This window comes from Hippopotamus amphibius, chromosome 3, assembly GCF_030028045.1.
Source record: "Hippopotamus amphibius kiboko isolate mHipAmp2 chromosome 3, mHipAmp2.hap2, whole genome shotgun sequence".
NCBI lineage: Eukaryota > Metazoa > Chordata > Mammalia > Artiodactyla > Hippopotamidae > Hippopotamus > Hippopotamus amphibius.
In genome coordinates, this window is record NC_080188.1 from 83,068,415 (window position 1) to 83,090,779 (window position 22,365).

Consider the following 22,365-nt stretch of genomic DNA (forward strand, 5'->3'; position numbering starts at 1 on the left):
ACAAAAATACAATGTGTATTTCATTTGTAAAGTGAAATTCTCAAGGGGAAGTTCCCTTAGAATCGAAGGAAACTGCACCAATATTTAAATGTATTGAATAATACATCTCTTTAGAACTTTCCCTATTAATAAGCTATAAGCAGGTTTATTCTGTTGGGACTTCAGATTGTGTTGGAAAACCATCCTGTGGCTCATCACAGGATTGGAAAACTGGATGATTATTTGAAAAATCTTTCCTCCCCCGAGTCTGTAGTAACCATGGTCAGGAGAGCCCAGGTTTTCCTTCCATTGTGGTCCAATGCTGCCTATCGTTCAGGTGGGGCCCACTGAGCAAAACAGCATATGAGCTGCGGCTACAGACAACTCATCTAATGAGATAATTTATGTGAAAGTTCTTTCTCAGGTGAAAGTTACTCTGCAAAGGAAGATGTCCACTGCCTGAAGCCATGTTCAGGCATGTTAGGCCACTACCCAGAGGATGACCCAACTGGCCACAGCAGGGCCAATTCAGTCCTTAGCTCTTCACGTGACTGCATGACAATGATTTATAAAAGTATTCCTTTGATCACAGTCTAATTTTTCGGTTATATAAACACTTCAGTTTCTCTGAAGACCAGGGGATCCACTTGGTAATCACATCAGCCAATGCCATCCCAAACCATCAGCATCGATTGCAAACTGCAGAGTCTAAGAAACTAGTGTTCCTTACATGTATATACCGAAAGCACGATTAAAAAAATACCTACCACTTATTGACCTCTGCCTTCAGGATTAAAAGACTTTGTCCTATATGTATGTCTTTGAAATAAGGTATGTCAAAAATAGCGTAGTCACACAATTGTTAAAAGCTTTGATATATCATGTATCACCCTGGACCAGGAAAAGATATTTGTCTACCAGGACAATCTCCTCCTTAAAAATCACCCTGCTTGGGCTTCCCTGGTGGCGCAGTGGTTAAGAATCTGCCTGCCAATGCAGAGGACAAGGGTTTGAGCCCTGGGCGGGGAAGATCCCACATGCCATGGAGCAACTAAGCCCGTGCACCACAAATACTGAGCCTAGGCTCTAGAGCCTACGAGCCACAACCACTGAGCCCACGTGCCACAACTACTGAAGCCTGTGTGCCTAGAGCCTGAGCTCCAAAACAAGAGAAGCCACCACAATGAGAAGCCTGCACACCACAACTAAGAGTAGCCCCCACTCGCCACAACTAGAGAAAAGCCCTTGCACAATGAAGAGCCAATGCAGCCAAAAAGTAAATAAGTAAATAAATAAAATTTTTAAAAAAATCACCCTGCTTGCAGAGCTATTGGGATAAAACAGCATTCTTCATTGGTAACCCAGGCCAGCAAAGACTGGATACATGTGGGGGGTATGGGTGGGTTATGGGGGCAGTGGCACACACACGAATACGTTTGGTAATAATGGCCCTATTCCTTGAGGTCAGTGCTCATGGACCTTTCTCCAATACCCAGACCTCCTTTTTATTTCTTTAGTTTATTTACTTCTGCTACTGCTATAGCTACTGCTACTATTTCAAGTTAACTTTCACAGATAATTTACTCAGAGCCAAGTCCTGTGTTCTGCCTTGTACCCAGATTATCTCATTTTGTCCCCACCATTTTTTCCGATAGAGGCAGGGAGTTTACACAATAGCCCATGGCCACAAAGCTATCACAGAAGAGTGAAGATTTAAACCCAGGAGGGCTGATTGCAGAACCTGAGCTTGGAACCTCACTCAATATTTTCCTTCCCATCAGGCAGGAATGGAATGATTACAAATTGTGAAGTGGTGACCAAGAGAGGGAACCTTGTGTTCTTGCCCCTCAGCCTACAAGAGGTGGATTTCCGGCACAAAGGCAAAGGGAGGGGCTCTCACTGGACTCACGTTCAGCTCCTCAGCCCAGGCAGCTGTGAGAAGAGCTGCCCAGAATGACAGGATCTTTCCAGACTCTCCACGGAAGGTGAACAAGTTCCCAGTAGAACACTCAGCACTCTGAGTCACACTTGACCTGTTGCCCCAGAAGAGGAGAAAATAGGAATGGAAATAAGCTAGCAAGAATAATGAGGGTGTTTGGACAATCAAGCATGAAAGAGAAATGGAGAGAAGCACACAGATGGTCCTGGGTTGTGCACATTTATTTCTCAGGTCACAGGTGGCTCTCAGTGGCATTTTGGAGTGAAAAGGACTGGAAATTCTCTCCACAATATCCCTCTCACGCACACCCTAATGTATGTTTTCCACATTAACCACTCTCTCCAATCCTCTAGTGACTAAATAAATGACAGTCAAGGGTTCTCTGTGTGTGTTTTATTTTTCTTTACCCTGCAAGCCTTCACCTCCAGATACTCCTATGACACCCTTCCTCACATCCCTCCCTTCCCAAACAATACCGTAATAGCTCCAAATAACAAATAATAGTCATTTATTGGATGCTGATAGTATATGCTAGGTACTAGGATAAACAAGCGCCATCTAACAATCTTCACAAGTTCATCGTTCACAATACAAATTGAGTCTCAAATGTCTTGTCCTGTGGTACAACCCTGATGTTTATGCTGTCAGTGCTACTGATACATAGGGGTTTTAAAAAATTTTATTGAAGTACAGTTGATTTAATTTCTGCTGTACAGAAAAGTGACTCAGTTTTTATTATATATATATATTCTTTTCCATTATGGCTTATCATAGGATATTCAATATAGTGCCTTGCGCTATACAGTGGCCTGGGAAGAGCCTCTTTCCTCCAACCCTCCCTTTCCTTTTGTTGTTTATTCATCCTATATATAATACTTTGCATCTGCTAATCCCCAAATCCCAATACTTCCCTCTCCCACTCTCCTCCCCCTTGGCAACCACAAGTCTGTTCTTTATGTCCGTGAGTCTGTTTCTGTTTTGTAGATAAGTCCGTTTGTGTCGTATTTTAGATTCCACATATAAGTGATATCATATGATAGTTGTCTTTCTCTTTCTGACTTATTTCACTTAATATGAAAATCTCTAGGTCCATCTATGTTGCTGCAAGTGGCATTTCATTCATTTTTTTTAAGGCTGCATTGGATCTTCGTTGCTGCGTGCAGGCTTTCGGGCTTTCTCTAGTTGCGGTGAGCAGGGGCTACTCTTCGTTGCAGTGTTCGGGCTTCTCATTGTGGTGGCTTCTCTTGTCGTGGAGCACAGGCTCTAGGTGCATGGGCTTCAGTAGTTGCCGCACAGGGACCCAATAGTTGTGGCTCACAGGCTCTAGAGCGCAGACTCAGTAGTTGTGGTGCACAGGCTTAGTTGCTCCGTGGCATGTGGAATCTTCCAAGATCAGGGCTCAAACCCATGTCCCCTGCATTGGCAGGCGGATTCTTAACCACTGCACCACCAGGGAAGTCCGTCATTTCATTCTTTTTTATGGCTGAGTAATATTCCATTGCATATATGTGCCACATCTTCTTTATCTATTTATCTGTTGATGGACACAGGCTGTTTCCATATCTTGGCTACTGTAAACAGTGCTGCTATGAACATGGGGTACATGTGATATATAGGCTTTGAAGCTGCATTCCCTTGAGCATAGGTGCTAGTGACGGATAGGGTTCTAGTTACTTATTGGTTATGGAAGTTTGGACAAATTCCCTTAATGGATCAATGTTCTAATCTGTACAGCTAAAGAGCGAGCCCCAAGATCCCATCTATTTCCACGTCTTTCTGTTGATTCTAAAGTGTTTATCTTGTTTTTAATTAGACTTTTTGAACAGGCACCACACACACAGCACTAAGCTCAGAGAGGACATTTCACTACACCCTCTCCCCAGCCACTCAGCTTCCCTCCCCAGAGGTAACCACTGTTTCTGCCAGAAAACTCTCTGCCTATACAAGTGTATCATTTCCTGTTTCCTTTTTTTAACACAAAGGGTAGCAAAATTTATATACTGTGCTGCCCCTTGCTTTTTTCACTTAAAATTAGATCTTGAAGATTATTCCATGTCTGTATACAGAGAGCTTGCCCTTTTTTCCCCATTTTTGGATACATCACAACCTATTCCTACCGATGGGGACTTTGTATTTGTATTTGTGGTTATTTCTTTTGTATTTGTATTTGTGGTTATTTCTTTTGTGTTTCCCATAATGTTGCCACAATTGCCCCTGCACACCTGTCAGTTTGCATATCTGCAGCACCAAACTATTCTTGGTGGCGGGGTGGGGGGTGGTCTGCCCTCACAGCTGCTCCAAGACAACTCCAGCCCAGTCCCCACACAATGAGGACTGGCAGAAACTAAGTTGGGGAAGGGCTGGAGATGCAGGGGGTCTGTGACGGGAAAGCTGAAAATGCTGGGGATGAGCCCAATCGTTTGTGCCAAGAGCATCAAATGTCATCAAAGGAGGAGCCGGAAAACCGGGGTGGGCCAAGTATCAAGTCCCTAACCAGAGTGAGTCACCAGGGGGACAGAGGTGGGTGTTACGAAGAAAACCAGAGGTGGACAAAAACCAAGGTGGAAACCAGAGAGGAGCCAGAGATCACAAGAGCAGGGGTGGAGGTGTGGAGGGACGATCAGGGGAATTTCCTCGAAGCATGACAGCGGTTTCTCCTGTGACCTGTGGGCCGACAGCAACTCCTAACCCAGTGGATCACTGTGTAGCCCAGACAGCCCTCTGGGCCCAGCCTTTCCTAAGAAACCCTAGCTAAGGCCCCTAATAGTCAATGGTGATTTCCTTCAGGAGGCATCCTATGCTTCTTGGGTAAAAGTGGGACATTTTAGAAACTTAGGGGTCCAGCTCCACTACGGGTGAATGCACACTCTTTCAGGAAGTGAGTCTGAAGCAGGGATCCCACAGAACGCGCAGGGCCGGTTCTTGTGCTGAGCGCGGTGTGGGCTGACATCTCCACGGCATCGTGCAAGGGAGACCAGGTGTTAGCTGTGGGGCCTGGGAAGAGACTCTGTCTCCTCCAACCCTCCCTTTCCTTGTTGGCCCCCAAAGGGAACCATCAGCCCTGCCCACCTCACAGTGCTCATATGAAGGGCGAAGGAATCCCAGCTGTGAAAATGCTGTGTGTTCCACAAAGGCCCATGCTCGTGCCTGGCATTGGTAGTTTGCTATTTCCTCTGTCCTCTGCCCGCTCTGTTTCCCCATCTCTAGCCTGATCTGTTTTCTGCTCACCAGGAGACTAATCTGTCCAGTATAACTTATTCATTTTATTATTATTTTCTTACCTAAATGTGGTCATAGTTCAGGGAAAAAGGGGTGCAGCCAGGGATGAGGGGGTGGGGATATAAAACTGAAGAAGCTACAGAAATAAACAGAGAGAGGGCCAAGTGTGAGAGTGGAGAGAGGGGCAGTGGCCAGCGAAGTGCAGGAGAGAAGAAGCAGAAGAAAGAGGACCTTCTGTTGAAAGAAGGGCTGTGTGTAGGACGGTTGGCGTGGCTTTGAACCCCGCTCACGCTGGTGTGGGGGCTCGAAGGCTGGTCGGCCAGGACCTCTCTTCCCTCCAGAGGCCTCAGTCACGTTCTCTCCAGTGACCCCAATGCAAACCCTCACCGGGATTCTCCCTTTCACCATCTCTCTCTCTGCTCAGATAATGGAACACTGATAGGAGATAATGAGAGTGGTCGTGTGAAGGATGAAATTAAGCAGCAATACTTCCCTTTACTTTTAATCTTAAAATCCTAAAATGACCAGATAATTAACTGTACAGTGCAGAGACTCACAAACGACTATCAACAATATTTGTGCAAACACAGCTGGGATGCGTATTTCACACATCTGGCAAGGACGTTGGGAGGGATCCCCATAAGTGGGAAGAGGGGGAGAATCCTTGAGGTGAGCCTGGCAGCTCAGCAACTGAGCAGGAACCTCGCCTCTTTGTCACTGCTCCAAGCATCGTCCCCAAGTGGAAGTGACTCTGCTTCCCTGAGAAGCGAACTAGCTAACTTCTCTTTTTTGAAAGTGGAACAAATGCACAACCAAGCTCTAGTTTTTAAAGTTTTTTTTTAAAAAGTATCATATAGCAACTGAAAGGTTGCCACACTGATATTACAACGTAAAATAAAACAATGACGAAAGAATGGTATTAAACTCAGAATATCAGGAAGCATGTTGGATCTCAATCAGACATTGCATTCGTTCATTTATGTCCACTCCATGCACAGATTGTTGAAACCATCTTAAAATTCAGGTATTGAAATGAAAGCAAACATGGCAGGCGTCAGGTATTCAAATGCTGTCTGGCTCAGTGGAGAAACTGGATTTAATATGGATTTCACAGTGCTCAAGAAATCAAACCCAAGAAGCCTGCTCACTTTCCATTCCCCCGTACATCTGTCTACAGCAAAGAGTCAGATCTGCATTAGAAGGACGAGATCGAATCAAACCAAGAATTCCTCCAGTGCTTCTCAGTCTTGGCTGTACATTGGAGTCACCTGGGGACCTTTCAAAAGACCCAGTGCCCAGGGCACATCCCCAAACCATTAAATCAGAACACCTCGGGTGAACCCAGGCCTCAGCATCTTTTATAGACTCCAGTGTGCAGCCAAGGTTGAGAACCAGAGCTCCAGACCCTGCCCACTCCTGGCCCTCTCCTGGCTACCCCTCTTTCTCTCTGTTCCTTCTTGGTGAGCTGGAGGAGAATCAGGTCAGGGAGTTGGATACCAGCTCCCAGCAGGTGCCCACTCTATCACAATCATTTAAAAATCATCACTGAAGCCTTGAACCCCTGAGAGCCTCTGGCCGGGATATATTGAGAGAGAGAGCTGTGACAATCATGCCTTATTATTTGAGTAAGTTTGAATAGGAGATTTATTAATAAGAGAGATGATGCCGGAGCTTAAAACCTGCAACTCCAGCCAAGGTCACTGCTGGCAGAGCAGCTTGGAGGTGTGAGCCAGCAGTCCACCCCATCAGTGTGTTCCAGAATCACCAGGAGGGCTCCCCGCCCCCTACATGGCTGGGCACCACCCCCAGAGCTTCTGATTTAGCAGGTCTGGGATGGGGCCAAGAAATTTCACTTCTAACAAAATGCTGCTGCTGCTGGTCTGGGAGCCATACCTTGAGAACCATGAGTTTGAGTGGCCCAAACAATCTCATGGAGTTGTGCTTAATTATCAGTCACATCTGTTGTTATTCATGGTACTTAATGAGCACCAACATCACCTGGTGGTTTTTAAGCTCCACCCAAATTATTGTTACTTGAGGACATCCAAAGTTGTGGCCTGGGCAACAGTATGTTTTTAAAGCTCCCTAGGTGAGTCCACTAAGTATTTATGCTGGGTTGAAAATTAATGAGTTAAGTCATAATTCAGCTGATGTTAATTTGCTGTTATTCATGAAGGCTCCTTATTAGCTTCAAAGAGGACTGGAGAACACTACACAGAAAGAAGCTTTCGGGAGCAAAATTAATAAGGTGTATCTGGCATTGAAATTGGAAGGAAAGAGTATCACTATTTGCAGATCACATGACACTTTATATAAAAAACCCTAACGTCTCCACTCCCAAATTATTAGAACTAATAAATGAATTCAGCAAAGTTGCAGGATACAAGATTAATATACAGAAAGCTGTCGTGTTTCTATACACTGATAATGAACTATCAAAAAGAGAGTTTTTAAAAATCCTGTTTAAAATTGCATCAGAAAGAATAAAATACCTTAGAATAAACTTAACCAAGGAGGTGAAAAACCTATACTCTGAAAACTATAAAACACTGATGAAGGAAATTGAAAATAATACAAAGAAATGGAAAGACATCCCATGCTCTTGGATTGGAAGAATGAATATTGTTAAAATGGTTGTACTACCCAAAGTAATCTACAGGTTTAATGCAATCCCTATCAAAATATCCACAACATTTTTCACAGATCTAGAACAACTAATCCTACAATTCATAGGGAACCATACATAAAACACCTAGAACTGCCAAAGCAATCCTGAAGAAAAAGAACAAAGTGGGAAGCATAAGTCTCCCAGACTTCAGACTATACTACAAAGCCAGAGTAATCAAAACAGCATGGTATTGGCACAAAAAACAGATACATAGATCAACAGAACAGAGAGCCCAGAAATAAGCCCAAAAACCTATGGTCAATTAATCTATGACAAAGGAGGCAAGAATATATAATGGAGAAAAGACAGTCTCTTCAATAAGTGGTCCTGGGAAAACTGGACAGCTACATGTAAAACAATGAGATTAGATTATTCCCTCACATCATATACAAAAATAGTCAAAATGGTTTAAAAACCTAAATGTAAGGCCTGAAACCATAAAACTCCTACGAGAGAACACAGGCGGAATATTGCTTGACATAAAATGTAGCAATATATTTTTCGATCTGTCTCCTAAGGCAAAAGAAATAAAAGCAAAAGTAAACAAATGGGCCTAATTACTGAAAAGCTTTTGCACAGCAAAGGAAACAACCTACAAAATGAAAAGACAACCTACAGAATGGGAGAAAATATTTGCAAATGATGTGACTGACAAGTGGTTAATATCCAAAATATATAAACAGTGCATACAACTCAATATCAAAAAAACAAATAACCCAATCGAAAAATGGGCAGAGGGCCTGAACAAACATTTTTCCAAAGAAGACACAGAGATGGCCAACAGGCACATGAAAAGATGCTCAACATCACTAATTGTTAGAGAAATGCAAATCAAAATCAAGAGATGTCATCTCACACCTGTCAGAATGGCCATCAAATAACAAATGTTGAAGAGGATGTAGAGAAAAGGGAACCCTCCTACACTGTTGGTGGGAATGTAAATTGGTGCAGCCACTGTGGAAAACAGTATGGAGTTTCCTCAAAAAACTAAAAATAGAGCTACTGCATGATCCAGTAATTCCACTCCTGGGTATGTATCCAGAAAAAATGAAAACACTAATTCAAAAAGATACATGTACCCCAATCTTCACAGCAGCACTATTTACAATAGCCAAGACAGAGAAGCAACCTAAGCATCCACTGACAGATGAATGGGTAAAGAAGTTGTGGTGCATCTATACAGCGGAATACTACTCAGCCATAAAAAAGAACGAAATAATGCCAATGCCATTTGCAGCAACACGGATGGACCTAGAGAATATTATGCTTAGTGAAATAAGTCAGACAGAGAATGACAAATACTGTATGAGATCACTTATATGTGGAATCTAAAAAATAATACAAACGAATGTATTTGCAAAACAGGCCAGGCGAGTCGGAGGTAAAATGCTAGACACGTCTATTGCCTTTTTATCGAGAGTCCGATATCTTTCTCCCCCCATCATCAACCATCTTCAGGGCACACACACAGTATGTTCTTAGTCACAGAGAGAAACAGGGATCTATGGTGGTTTTCTCAAAAATTTATCTGAATTTTAAAGAAAACACTGGGAAATGAGAGGAATCGTTCAGGAAAAAGTTAAGAATGTCTCATGATGAAATTTCATGTTTCTAGGTTTTTTGGTTTTCTGTTTGTTGGTTTTGGAATCAGATGTGTCACAGGGTTCCCCACATGTAAAGTCCAGGCACCTGAACTCTCTCTGGGGAGCAGGACTATAGGGAGGGACTGTTATTTACTATGTATTTGACAATTTTTATTAAGTGAAAACATTCACTTAGTATGTTTTTTTCTGACATTGTACTTAAAGAAGAATAAATAGTTGGTTGAACAGACAGTGCAGAATCAGCAAAGGTTAGTGGCGGATTGTAAGCAACAAAGAGCAGTTTAGGTAAAGCAGTGCGTGTTTCGTACACACTTTCTTTTTAGACATCAGATGACTAAAGGTGACAATGCCTTACTTCTAACATTCAGAAATGTCTCCTTTGCTTATTTTGAGGAGGGTCATCTGATAAAAGGCTTTCATACAATAGTCTGCTCTGAGAAAGCACCTGTGACTCTCGGTTGTGTTTTACCCTGTTGTCTGGAGAAGCACCGCTGAAATTGCAATTTCCTATCAGATTACAACATGCCTATCACATGAGATCACTCATATGTGAAATCTAATTTTTAAAAAATGATACAAATGAACTTATAGACAAGACAGAAATAGACTTACAGATATGGAAAACAAACTTACAGTTACCACAGGGGACAAGGGGTTGGGAGTGGGGGAGGAGGGATAAATCAGGAGCTTGGGATTAACACACACACACAACTATACATAAAAATAGATAACCAACAAGGACCTACTGTATAGCACAGGGAACTCTACTCAATAGTCTGTGATAATCTATATGAGAAAAGAATCTGAGAAAAAATGAATATATGTACATGTATAACTGAATCACTTTGCTGTACACCTGAGACTAACACAACATTATAAATCAATTATACTCCAATAAAATTTAGAAGAAAAGGAAGAAAGGAAGGAAGGAAGAAAGAAAGAAAGTAAGAAGGAAAGAAAAAGAAAGAAAGAAAGAAAGAAAGAAAGAAAGAAAGAAAGAAAGAGAGAAAGAAAGAAAGAAAGAGAGAGAGAAAGAAAGAGAAAGAAAGAGAAAAAAAGAAAAGAGAAAGAAAGAAAGAAAGAAAGAAAGAAAGAAAGAAAGAAAGAAAGAAAGAAAGAAAGAAAGAAAAAGAAAGGAGGAAAGGAAGGAAGAAAGGAAGGAGGAAAGAAAGGAAGGAAGGAAGAAAGGAAGGAAGAAAGAAAGGAAGAAAGGAAGGAAGAAAGAAAGGAAGAAAGAAAGGAAGAAAGAAAGGAAGAAAGAAAGAAAACACGCCCCACCATGGAGGCTCACAATGCTCGAATGTCTTTCTCATTTTCAACTTTTTATTTGGTGTCTTTTTTAGAGAACGCTTGCTTATATCTAAGCAGACTTGCCCAGACCCTAAGACTATCTCTGGTTTGAAGTTACGCACCTGGGAAAGCTGCATTTTTGACCATCTGAGTACCTTTTGGTACACGAGAATGCCCCTGCAGTGGAAGCAGGGAGTCTTTACCACTGGACCGCCGGGGAAGTCCCATATACATTTTTAACATTTAAAATTTCTTCCTACCATCAGCAGGATGATAGATACAAACATACTTTATTTTTTTTTTAATTTTAATTTTGTTTTGGAGTATAGTTCATTTACAATGTTGTCTTAGTCTCAGGTGTACAGCAAAGTGGTTCAGAGAGGCAGAGTGTGTTCGCTTTTGGAAATTTTCTTACAGGAGGCTCAAGATGGAAGCAAGTTCCTGAGGTCTTCCAAGTGGCATCTGAGGGGAGCAAATGGTGGACAGGATTTTCTAGCAGGTCTCTAAGGCTGGCTTGGCTTCTGATCCTATTTGACCTCCAAAGAGAATCAGTCCTGCCCTTCCATCCCGGACAGTCTAACAGGCCTCAGGTCCTCACCATTTCAGTACTGCTGCGTCAGCTACTGATGGGCTATTCTCACTCTCCTTTGTCAACCTCTTTTCTGCATTTACGAATATAATCCCATGACTTTTTTCTCATTTAGTTTTTGGTGTGACAAATTACATTAATAGATTCTCTAAAGTTGATCCACTCTTGGACCTCTAGTTTTATTCTACTTAATCACCAGGGCTTTTTGTTTGTTTTATTTTTTTAGTGATAATACCTTTACTTCTTATTTGAATGACTGATCAAAAACCCAGCTTAAATAGTCTTCTAAAATTTGTTAACTGACTACATACCCAATATGTCTCTGGTCTTAGTGATGCATCCATACAGGAATGGTTTTTCTTGGCAAAAGATCACCTAATCATAACTAGAGTTATTAGATAAAATATATGACACCTGTTAAATTTGACTATCAGATGTTTTAGTATAAATATGCCCCATGCAATATTTGTATGTATACTTACATTAAATTGCATGGGATGTACAATAGTTATACTAAAAAAATTTTGTTTATTTGAAATTTGCATTTATCTGAGTGTTTTACATTATTTGCCAAATCTGGCCATCTTAATCACAGGCAAAAGGATAAGCATAATTTTTAGAAAAGAATAAATAGATTTTTAAATTAGTAAACAGTGTTGTCAAGGGAAGAAAATGTCAACAAACCCTACTAAGGCCTAGGCTCCTGGTTCTGAAAACCACAATGGGGTAGGGAAGTAGGAAATAATAAAGATGGTTTTAATTCACGTAAAACAAAGAAACGTAGAAAATAATTCCGATTTCGAAAACAAACTAGATTAATTTGTTTTGTTTTACGGAAAAAAACCCAAAACACTACCACCCATCAGATCTTGCAGTGGTGGACAACTCTCCCTTCCAACCCTCTCCTTTAATCTCTTGGGAAATGCTGCTTCAGCACCCAAGGCAGACTTTTCCATTCTTCTTATGTTACTTAAATTCTTTTTTCAAGGTTTCAAATCAGTTCTTACTGGCTTGAAATTTCATGTCTATGAAACTTATATTTCCCCTTTTTTTCCCCAGAAGTACTTCCCCAGGGACAACCCTGGCGATCCAGTGGTTAAGACTCCGTGTTTCCATTGCAGGGGGCACGGGTTCGATCCCTGGTTGGGGAAGTGAGATTCCACGTGCCACATGGCTTGGCCAAATAAATAAATAAATACAAAAAAAAAAAAAAGAGTACTTCCCCAAAATGTCTGTAACTACCTGGCTTTTCTGCGAATTGTCTTGCTACTCAACGCATATCTTCCGGGTCTGAACTTCCCTCCGTATTCTGAGAGGGAGGTGAACAGAAGGCTTTCTCGGAACTACTCATAAATGCAGCCACCTAGCTTTCTCTGCTGGAGGAGGAGCAACAGCTTTGGCCTGTTTAGTTTGAGGAGCCAGAACTGAAGTATTCACACACGAAATTATTTGGGAGCGTTAACATTTTAGAATAAAATAAAACTGAATTAATGAAAAATCATATTTATCCAGGTATCACCATAGTTTCACTGCAGTATTGAAATGATGGTAATTTTATCACAAACGCAAGTAAGTCTTGGGCGAATGACATAATAAATTTCACACCATGCATTCCTTTAGGCAGTGAGTTGTGAGCCTGTCAGGTACCAGGCACGATTCTAGGACATGAAGGTGAATGAGACCAGGCCCCAGGCTCCCTGGGAAGTGACTGATAAGTAGAGACAATGGCATACGAATCAGTCATCCTATGAGAGCGATTACGCATAAAAGCCATAACGTGTTTGGGAGAGAGCGCCATGAGGACGCGGGAGGGGAGGGCGTTCGTTGCATCCGGGGCGGAGGACTCAGGAGATCGTCACAGAGGAGGTGACCCCTGAACTGAATCTCAGGATTCGTCAAGCAGAGATGGCAGGGGAGGCACTGAGGCCGGCGCACAGCTATGGAAAGACTCCGCGGCCAGAGCGAGCTTGGCATATTCAATTACTTGCATCATAGGACGCGTGGTGGCAGGTGTCTAGTAGGAAAGGAACTCAGGACAAGCTTATAAGGGGCCTTGTCATGATGCCGGGGGGCTGGAATCTGTCCAACGGAAATGAAAAATCACTGAAGGGGTAAGGACAAGAGAAAAATAATCACATTTTGCTTAGAGAACCATCATTCTGGAAGTTACGTGAAATTGGGTGGGTGAGGAGACTAAAGGCCAAGAGACTAGTTAAGAAGTTAATGAAGTGGGACTTCCTAGGTGGCACAGTGGGTAAGAATCCGCCTGCCAATGCAGGGGACACGGGCTCGATCCCTGCCCCAGGAAGATACCACATGCTGCGGAGCAACTAAGCCCGTGCGCCACAGCTACTGAGCCTGCACTCTAGAGCCCGTGAGCCACAACTATTGAGCCCATGTGCCACAACTACTGAAGGCCATGCGCCTAGAGCCCGTGCTCCGCAACAAGAGAGGACACTGCAATGAGGAGCCCGCGCACCACAACAAAGAGTAGCCCCCACTCACCACAACTAGAGAAAGCCCGTGTGCAGCAATGAAGACTCAACACAGCCAATAAAATAAATAAATAAATTTGTTTAAAAAAAAGAAGTTACTGAAGTAACCTAGGTGAGCGCTAAGAACGGCCTGAGCCAGCAGGGAGCAGAGAAACAGTTCTGCTCTGGTCAAGCTGAGCCCACGGCCCCCGGGACGTCTCCAAGGAGGGCAGATGACGAACATGCAGGGCTGGAGCTGGGCAGACATCCCAGACTGGAGGTGATCTGGGGAAAGTCCTCAGCCAAGGAGGAAGGTGGACGCCGTGAAAGTGGGTGTCACGACCCTGAGATGCGGTGAGGCGTGAGCAAAGAAAAGACAAATACGGAAGGAGGCTGCGGAAGAGGAAGATTCATACCCCAAAACCGAAAAGGAAGAATCCGAGTCGTAGAAGACCAAGAAGAGAACGGCCTCCTAAGACCCAAGGAAGAGGAGGGCATCAATAATTGATGAATTATATTAAGTGCTGCAGAGAAAGACAGACGTTAAAGACAGAAATGGGTGCTTTGGGTTCAGCTGTTAGGAGGCACGGGTGACCCGGACAGAGCAGTTTGAGTGCTGTGCTTGACACAGCAGCTAGATCGCAGGGGGTCGAGAAATGAATGGAGAGTGACAAGATGAAGATGTGTTGGCAGTCTTTCAAAGAGACGGGGAGCTATGGAAAGGAAAGGGGGAGGAGAACCCGCCAGGACTCAGGAGAGCTGGAAAAGAACTCCCAGGCTTCCTCACTTTTCATTAGGAACATATACCTACCGCGGGGAACAGAGACGAAGGTAACAGCAGGGGACCTGCCCTAATTGGCTCCTACCTGCCCATAATGACTAGAGCAGGGGTTGGCAAACTTTTGCTGAACGGGCCAGAGAGTACATGTTTTAGATCTTGTAGGCCAAGAGGCAAAATACAGGCTATTATCTGTGTTTATATAACCATTAAACATATGAAAACCATCCTTGGCGGAAGGGTTGGAAAAACACAGGAAGATGGCTGAGTTTGGCCTGTGAGTCTTGGTTTGCTGATCCCAGACCACCATGGTTTTTTCTGAAAGTAACACAACGTTGTAGATACGGCTGAAGGCCTCCTCACCACCCCCCACCCCCATCTCATGCAAGGTAACTGCTCTCCTCAAGTCCACTCCTATCAGTCCCACACTTTTCAAATATGCCCAAGTCCCTAAGCAATAGAAGCAGATTTGGGAATGTTTTTAAAACTTTAAATAAATGTAATTATTCTGCACATGATAATCTTCAACTGGTTTCTCGGTCAACGTTACATTTGAGCCTTATTTAGCTTAATACATCTGGCTGTAGTTCATTACGTTTACCTGCTCTATGAAATCTCATTCTATGACTATACCAAGTTTCTTGTGTTTTTCTTTTGTTAATAGATACTTAGAGTGTTTCTATTTTTTCCATTTTTACAAGTAATGCTGCGATCTGCGTTCTTGGCCATGAGTTTGTGAGTGATCTGGGATATATACCTAGGAGTGAATTGTTGAAGTTGCAGGGTATGAATACCTTCAGTTGATTAAATATTTCCAAATTGTTCTCCAGAATGGTTGTATCAAAAAACTTCCTTTTCCAATAACCTGGTATAGTTAGTAACCTGAAAAACTCTCCCAATATGCAACACCTAGAAATACTTGATGAAATATAAGAAACAACTTCTTAAATGTATAAAGAAGTCACAAAAAAAATCAAGGAAATCCCCAGGGCCCAGAAAATGTGGAGACAGAAAAAAAAGCCTGTGGAGGAAATTTAAATTCAGAGCCATGCCTACCTACCTATGGGGACTCCCCAGGACCCCGCAGGGATGTGAGAGGGTATCTAGTGCTTTCGGGTGTTCCTGTCCACCTACTGGGTCAGAAGTTAAAGCTAAAACACCAATTTGTGGTTTTAAAAAAGAAAAGCAGCTGCAATGATTTTGGCAAAGTTCAAAGTCAGGTGCGCTTCCCCCAGGCTAACCTCGTCATCCTCCTAACACTGTGGACACCTGATCCGTGGCCTGATTTTGAATTTGGTTTTGTCTATTTCTGTCTCCTTGGCAGTCACTTTGGTCTCTTTGGTCACCTGCTTCTAGCTACCCCCTTGCGTCTGCTGGCTTGCACCTCTAATGAGGTTTCCGCACCTCCCACAACTCTTGGATGGGGTCTCCCCCATCCCATCCCGAGGCTGGGGTTTAAGCCTGAGGTCCAAGCACCCGCTCTCCTCAAGCCCAGAGCACTTCCTTATCTGAGTTTCTTCTATTTTGTTGTAACAGGACTGAGGTTGTATTGGCAAAGTATTTACAGTAGCTTGGTGACGGGATCAGAAAATGTGGGGTTCTGTTAAAGAGGGTGGACCCAGCTCTGTGTGCTGGGTTTTGCCCTAATTCTCCCAATATTTTCATCATGATGGGAGTTGACGGGTACAACAAGCAACAAGATTAGATCTACACATGGGACTTCCCTTGTGGTTCAGTGGCTGACTCAGAGCGCCTAATGCAGGGGGCCTGGGTTTGATCCCCAGTCGGGGAACTAGATCCCACATGCCACAACTAAGAGTTTGCATGCCTCAACTAAGACCTGGCACAGCCAAATAAATAAAAGAAATAATTTTTTTTCTAAAGATGAGATCTACATAAACTTCAGATAAAAATGATGAATTAGTGAATAATATGTTTAAATATATGGAATCTAAAAAAAAAATGGTACTGATGAACCCAGTGACAGGGCAAGAATAAGGTTGCAGATGCAGAGAATGGATTGAAGGACACGGGGTTGGGGGGGTAGGGGGCGAAGGGGAAGCTGGGACGAAGTGAGAGAGTAGCACAGACATATATATACTATCAACTGTAAAATACATAGCTAGTGGGAAGTTGCTGTATAACAAAGGGAGATCAACTGGATGATGGGTGATGCCTTAGAGGGCCAGGACAGGGAGGGTGGGGGGGAGTCGCGGGAGGGAGGGGATATGGGGATATGTGTATAAACACAGCCGATTCACTTTGGTGTACCTCAAAAGCTGGTACAAGAGTGTAAAGCAATTATATTCCAATAAAGAGCTTAAAAGAAATAATATGTTAAAGACATAAAAGAAGGAATAAATAAGGAAAAATAAAACCAAGACTCTCTCTATATATTCTAGAATATTCTAGAATTTTCCTAGCAATGAAAAACATGATAACTGAAATTAAAAGCCCAGTGGATGGGTTCAGCAGGAGGAGACACGAAGTGATTGCACTAATCTATCTTCCCAGGGTGGTGCAGGGTTCCTGTTTCTCCACATCTTTGCTAATAGCTGAGGGTGGTGCAGACTACACACAGGTAGGCAAAGTGCCACTTGCATTGTTTCTTTACAGAACTGGGCCTGTCTCAGCCAAGGTCCTGCCCTCTTCTGGTTTCCTGGGTCAGCCTTTTAGACACAGAAAGACTTTATACCATAGTAAACATCTCTCTGCTTGTTGTGGGGTTTTTTGTTGTTGTTGTTGTTGTTTTGGGGGTTTTTTTTGTTTTTTTGTTTTTGTCCCTGAGAGATGTTTGGTCCTTGGGGTCAGTTCTCAGTAGGGCTCTCCCACCGCAGTGGGTCTGCCTGACAGAAGGCTGGGCTTTCTCTCTCTGGTTCCCACACCCTGAAGCCTCTTACCCAGTGACTTCAAAGTTCTGCTTTTCCTGCTTCTGGTCTTAACTATGCTAATCCCCAGATTCTCTTGGGATCACTCTGTACCTTTCAGCCCCTCCCTTCTCCCCCACAGGCCAAAGTTGAACCCAACTCCACCATCCCTTTACCTGTCAGCCAGTCTCTGACCCAGTCAAACAAATACAGCTCCTTTATGAACATGTGGTAACCTTACATCCCAGCTAAGAGTTTATGTGATACACCTACACAGTCAGGAAGGCACCAGAGACACCCTTTTCCAGACCTGAACCTAGACACATAGCCTGGCAGAGCCTGGAAACCCAGAGGTAATACAGTGTATTGTTAGAGCATGGACTCCTGAGGCTGAATCTTACTTAGATCCACTACTTAGCTGTGTGACCTTGGGCAAGTCACAGAACCCCTCTGTGCCTCAGTTTTCTCATCTGCAAAACTGGAATAATAGTATCCACTGTTGTGAGAATTAAATGAGTTGGTAGATGTAAAGTGTTCAGAACAGGCAAAACTGAACACTGTCCATGTTGGCTATCATCATCTTTACTGCTTAAAATTGGGACTGTCCCAGGAAATAGCATGTGGCAGTCACATTCATTGAAATAAGAACAGTTTCAGAAACTGCGGTTTCATCTATGAAGTAGTCTTTTCTTCTATTCTTTCTCTCATTCTCAAGGTTCATCTAATAATTATAGGATCCTTACACTTCTGAAACAGCCCTCTCAGTCCTCTCTGTCAAATCCATTGTTTAACCCTGGCCACCAAAACAGTTACAGCTGCCTTATTTCTTCCTCATGCCTTTTAGCTCTTTTTTCTACAGACCGTTCTGCTTTTAGCAGCTCATAAATCCCTTGCTTGTGGTATCTGGGAAGTTGCTTTTAGCTTTCTGATAGTGTTAAGCTGACATTGACAGGGCACAGGGCAAGGAATGAGGTGGCCCTTCACTCTGCCGGCAGAATGTTGTCTTGAGTCTGAACTTTCTTACACTGGCCGGGATACCCAGGCCCAGAGCTTTTCTTTAACTATTCTCATCTGTTTGGTCAAAACCCCAGAAAAGCTGTTTTCTCATTTCTCTCCTGGTGACGTCTAAGTGGATCATTTCACTTGGCATAGTAATCACTTCCACACCTCTATCTACATAAAGCAAAAAAGATGCTGACTTAGCTGTAATGATGCTGATCTCAGGTAACTGCAGGTATTAGATAATGTTGCCTGTTTGAGGTTAATAAAGGCTTGATTTGAGATAAATCTGGATTATGCTTGCAAAGGAGAATCAGGCTATATGGTAGATTAGATTCTTCTACCAAACATCTCCAAGATATTTTTTGAAGAATTCAAGGAAATAAATACAATTGTGACACATTTAAAAACTCACATCCTAAAGTCTTAGGCACCATTAGCTCAAAAGGATATACCTTACTTAATTTTACAATATATATTCAGTCCCTAATTTAGAACAGCCTTTCCCTTGGCTAATCTCAACGCAATAAGCTTTGATTATACCGCTACTTGCAAGTGGGCATTTTTGCATTTTCAGGCACTGGGAATGGAGATAGGTGAGTGTGTGGGATGACCCAGATAATCCCTGTGCTCCCCTGAAATGCAGCTTTTCATCTTCTACTTCTGACATCCTAACACTACCTGCTCTCAGGAGCTCATCAATAATGACTGAGTTCCTAATTTATGCTGACTTCTTACAAGATTTGGGGAAATCAAAGATGAACAAAAGGGGATTTTCTTTTTCCTGGAGGTGCTCACAGCCTGGTGGGAGGCATGGACACAGACACAGTTATGACTCCAAGTGGTTAGCTGGGTTTACAGAAGTTTAGGTCTCTGGGGGGCATAGCAGGCAGGGTGCCAGGGAAGGGACAGTAACAGAGACTCTAAGGAGGAGATAACATTCAGTCTGAGCCTTTTAAGATGACATAGGCATCCACTCAACAGAAAAAAGGGAACTTATCATCATTTGTGGCCAGAGCCACAGAGGCCTGGAGCACATGCTCCATTCCGAGTGACTGAGGGGCGGCGTCTGGGGAGCAGGAGGGCGACAGAAGGAGATGCCGTGGAGAGCAGGTTGCAGTGAGAGGCCGCAGGCCATAAATGAGGAGCCACTGGAGCTCTTTAAGGGGAAGGGTCGCCGATCAGGTCCGGGCCTCAGAGGGAGAACTTTGCTGAGTCCCTTTGCATCTCCTAAAGTGCAGACAGTTTGATTCAATCATTTTCACACGCTCAAGAAACTCCTCAGGCAGGTTAAATATCACTCTCAGGAGCGTGTTTGAGGCAAGTGTGGTAGACGTGAGAGTTCAAAGAGGTGAGAGGGATGGCTAGGCCCCGCACCCGTGGGTGCTGAGGGACGCCCGTCAGGGAAAGGAGAGCCAGAAGTCTCGGCAGAGGGCGTGGTTGATCCCCTGGCAGGAGAGGAGAGGCCCTGGAGCCCAAGTCAGGAGAGCCGACTGGCGGTGGGTCTCACCTTCCTCCGCTTCAGGGTCTTCCCTGCACCCCCAGCACAGCTGCACTCCCAGCACAGCTATACACTCAGTACAGCTTGAACTGCATCGTCTTTCAGCTCCCTTACAGCGCCAAAACGTCGTGCGTTAGAAAGCACGTTGTTCCCCAAACTTATTTTGAACACGAAGCTCAATGTCAACCAGACATCTCTCCAGTTGGAATGGTTGGCCTTTCACTTTCCGTTTTCCACCTGGGACACCTGGAGAGACCACGTGGAGAGCATCTAGGGAAAGGGAGATTGGTGGGGTGGGGTGGGGTGCTTGGGTGCTGACTGCTAAGCTCCAGGAGGTTGCCTGTCTGTTAGGTAGTGTCTGATGCCCCTCCCCCCATCCTGTTTAAAGAACCACAGCTTGAGAATTTCTCTTGTGGGTCCAACACTGCTCTACACCAGCAGCAGGTGGTGTCCACTGGCAGGAACCACGGGCAACTAGTTTATTTACCCAAGGACAGATCCACACAACTGTAACAGGCATTGGAGGGTGATTGTGCTTGTTGTAGCAACTGTCAGGGTATAAATCAATTGCTGTTCTCAGCTCAAAATTATGAGATTTAATATTTTGTCTTTTCTGATACCTTTGATTCACTAGTCACGTTACTTTTTAAAGCAAAGCTTCACGAGTCGCAATCAATGCAAAGAAAACCTCTCCCAAACTAACAAGATCAAAGAAAAGCAGATGAAAGACTTTATAAGTTAGAGTGGATGCCTGGTAATTCCTCAGATAATTTCCTGTTTACTTTTTCTTTTTTCCTTTTACACTTATGCTGTTTCTTTCGTCTACTTTCCAGTAGTAAATTTCCATACCCCAGTTTTTCCAGGAGTTTTTGGAAACAGCAGACTTCCCAGCCCATATTATTAAAAGTAAATTCATTATTTCTGTTTCAGCTGATTGAAACGTTCTTTTACAGGAACTGCCAAAGAGTTGATCATTTTCTTAATATGCCCATTAAAGCCGGTACAGGACTAGGACCGGTAAATTACATCTTAGAAAACAAAGGCTTCAGGAAGGTTAAAGTCAGCGAGTGAGCGGGAGCTGGGTTAGCCGGCGGCAAAGGAAGCCAAGTCCCTCCTCCTCCTTCCCCCTCAAAAAGACACTTCGACTTTTCTCCACTTTTTTCACAGGAAGGCTTAGATTTTTTTGAGCGCTACCCTACCGTCCCCGACAGAATTCTGTAGCCTCGGGCACCAGACAAGCCTTCTTTATCCTCCTCGCCTGGAGTGGAAAGCTTAGGGGTTGCTTACCCTTCGCCGGGCGGGTGGGGAGGAACGCGATGACCACCGCGAGGACGAGTGCGGCGCGGGGAGCCCCGGGATCCGCGCGCCCCGGCATCGTGATGCTGCGCGCAGTTTCAGCCCGGTTGAAACTTCAACATTTCCTGTTTCCTGCTTGTTTGGGTCGGTGCTAACTTGAAGGAGAGGTGTTTGCCTGTTTTTTAGGAAGTGATGTAATTCTGCAGGAGCCTGTCAGACCGGCAAGAATTGCAAAAGAGAAGTTGCTCTTCAAGCACTGATTCAGTCAACACGCCTCCAGAGCCCTTTTCCCAGGGCTTGGGCCAGCCCCGCGTGGGCCTCCACCTTTTGACATGGTCCCCGTGGAAGCAGGGTCCGTCGCTCAGATGTCATTCAGGATCTGGGACGGGGGGGCCTGGACCACACGCGTTCTTGGTCTGTGATTTTACTCAATCCCCAGGTCAGCCTCCGGGGCTCCTTGGAGCCTAGAGCAGCGCTCTCCTCTCGGTAGAACTTTCTGACATGATGGAAGTGTTCTGAATCTGCGGGGTCCAATACAGTAGCGATTAGCCACATAGGCTGCTGAACACGGATCATAGGGCTAGCGAGAATTGAATCGTTAGTTTTTATTTTTATTCATGTGAATTTAAGTAACTCCATGTGGCTAGTGGCTACCACATTGGACCCCAGACAGTAGGGACACCTGTGCGGTCAGGAAAGGGCCATCCCACTTCTCTTTGGCCCGGCACATCCTCCTCCCTGGGCCGTGAAGGCCCCACCCGCCACAGCTCATCAAGAGGAAAAGGACAATGCTATACCCATGCCTGAAGGGTGTGCTCTGCTTCTCCAGAGAGAAAGCATCGTTTTATGTTTGGTTTTTGTTTTTTCCCTTATAAAGATTTTATTTTTTAGAGCAGTTCTAAATTCACAGCAACATGAAGAGGAAAGTACAGAGATTTTCCATATACTCCCAGCCCTCACACCTGCACAGCCTCCCCCCTTATCAATGGACCCTGAAGAATGCTGCGTTTGTTACAACTGATAAAGTTACACTGACACATCATAACCACCCCGAGTCTATGGTTTACACTAGGGTTCACTCTTGGTGTTGCATATGCTGTGGGTTTGGACAAATGTGTAATAATGACATGTATCATCATTATAGTATCACACTGAGTAGTTT

General features: G+C 43.9%; 1 protein-coding gene across 1 annotated transcript in view; it reads right to left on the reverse strand.

Moving 5' to 3' along the window:
- Positions 1-21,368, reverse strand: part of TMEM154 (transmembrane protein 154) — a 46,179-nt gene extending 24,811 nt beyond the window's left edge. Inside the window, exon 1 of the mRNA XM_057726795.1 lies at positions 21,195-21,368. Coding sequence (XP_057582778.1) covers positions 21,195-21,282 — 88 coding nt within the window. The 5' untranslated portion in view covers positions 21,283-21,368. The remainder of the gene's footprint in view (positions 1-21,194) is intronic.
- Positions 21,369-22,365: the final 997 nt, after the last annotated feature.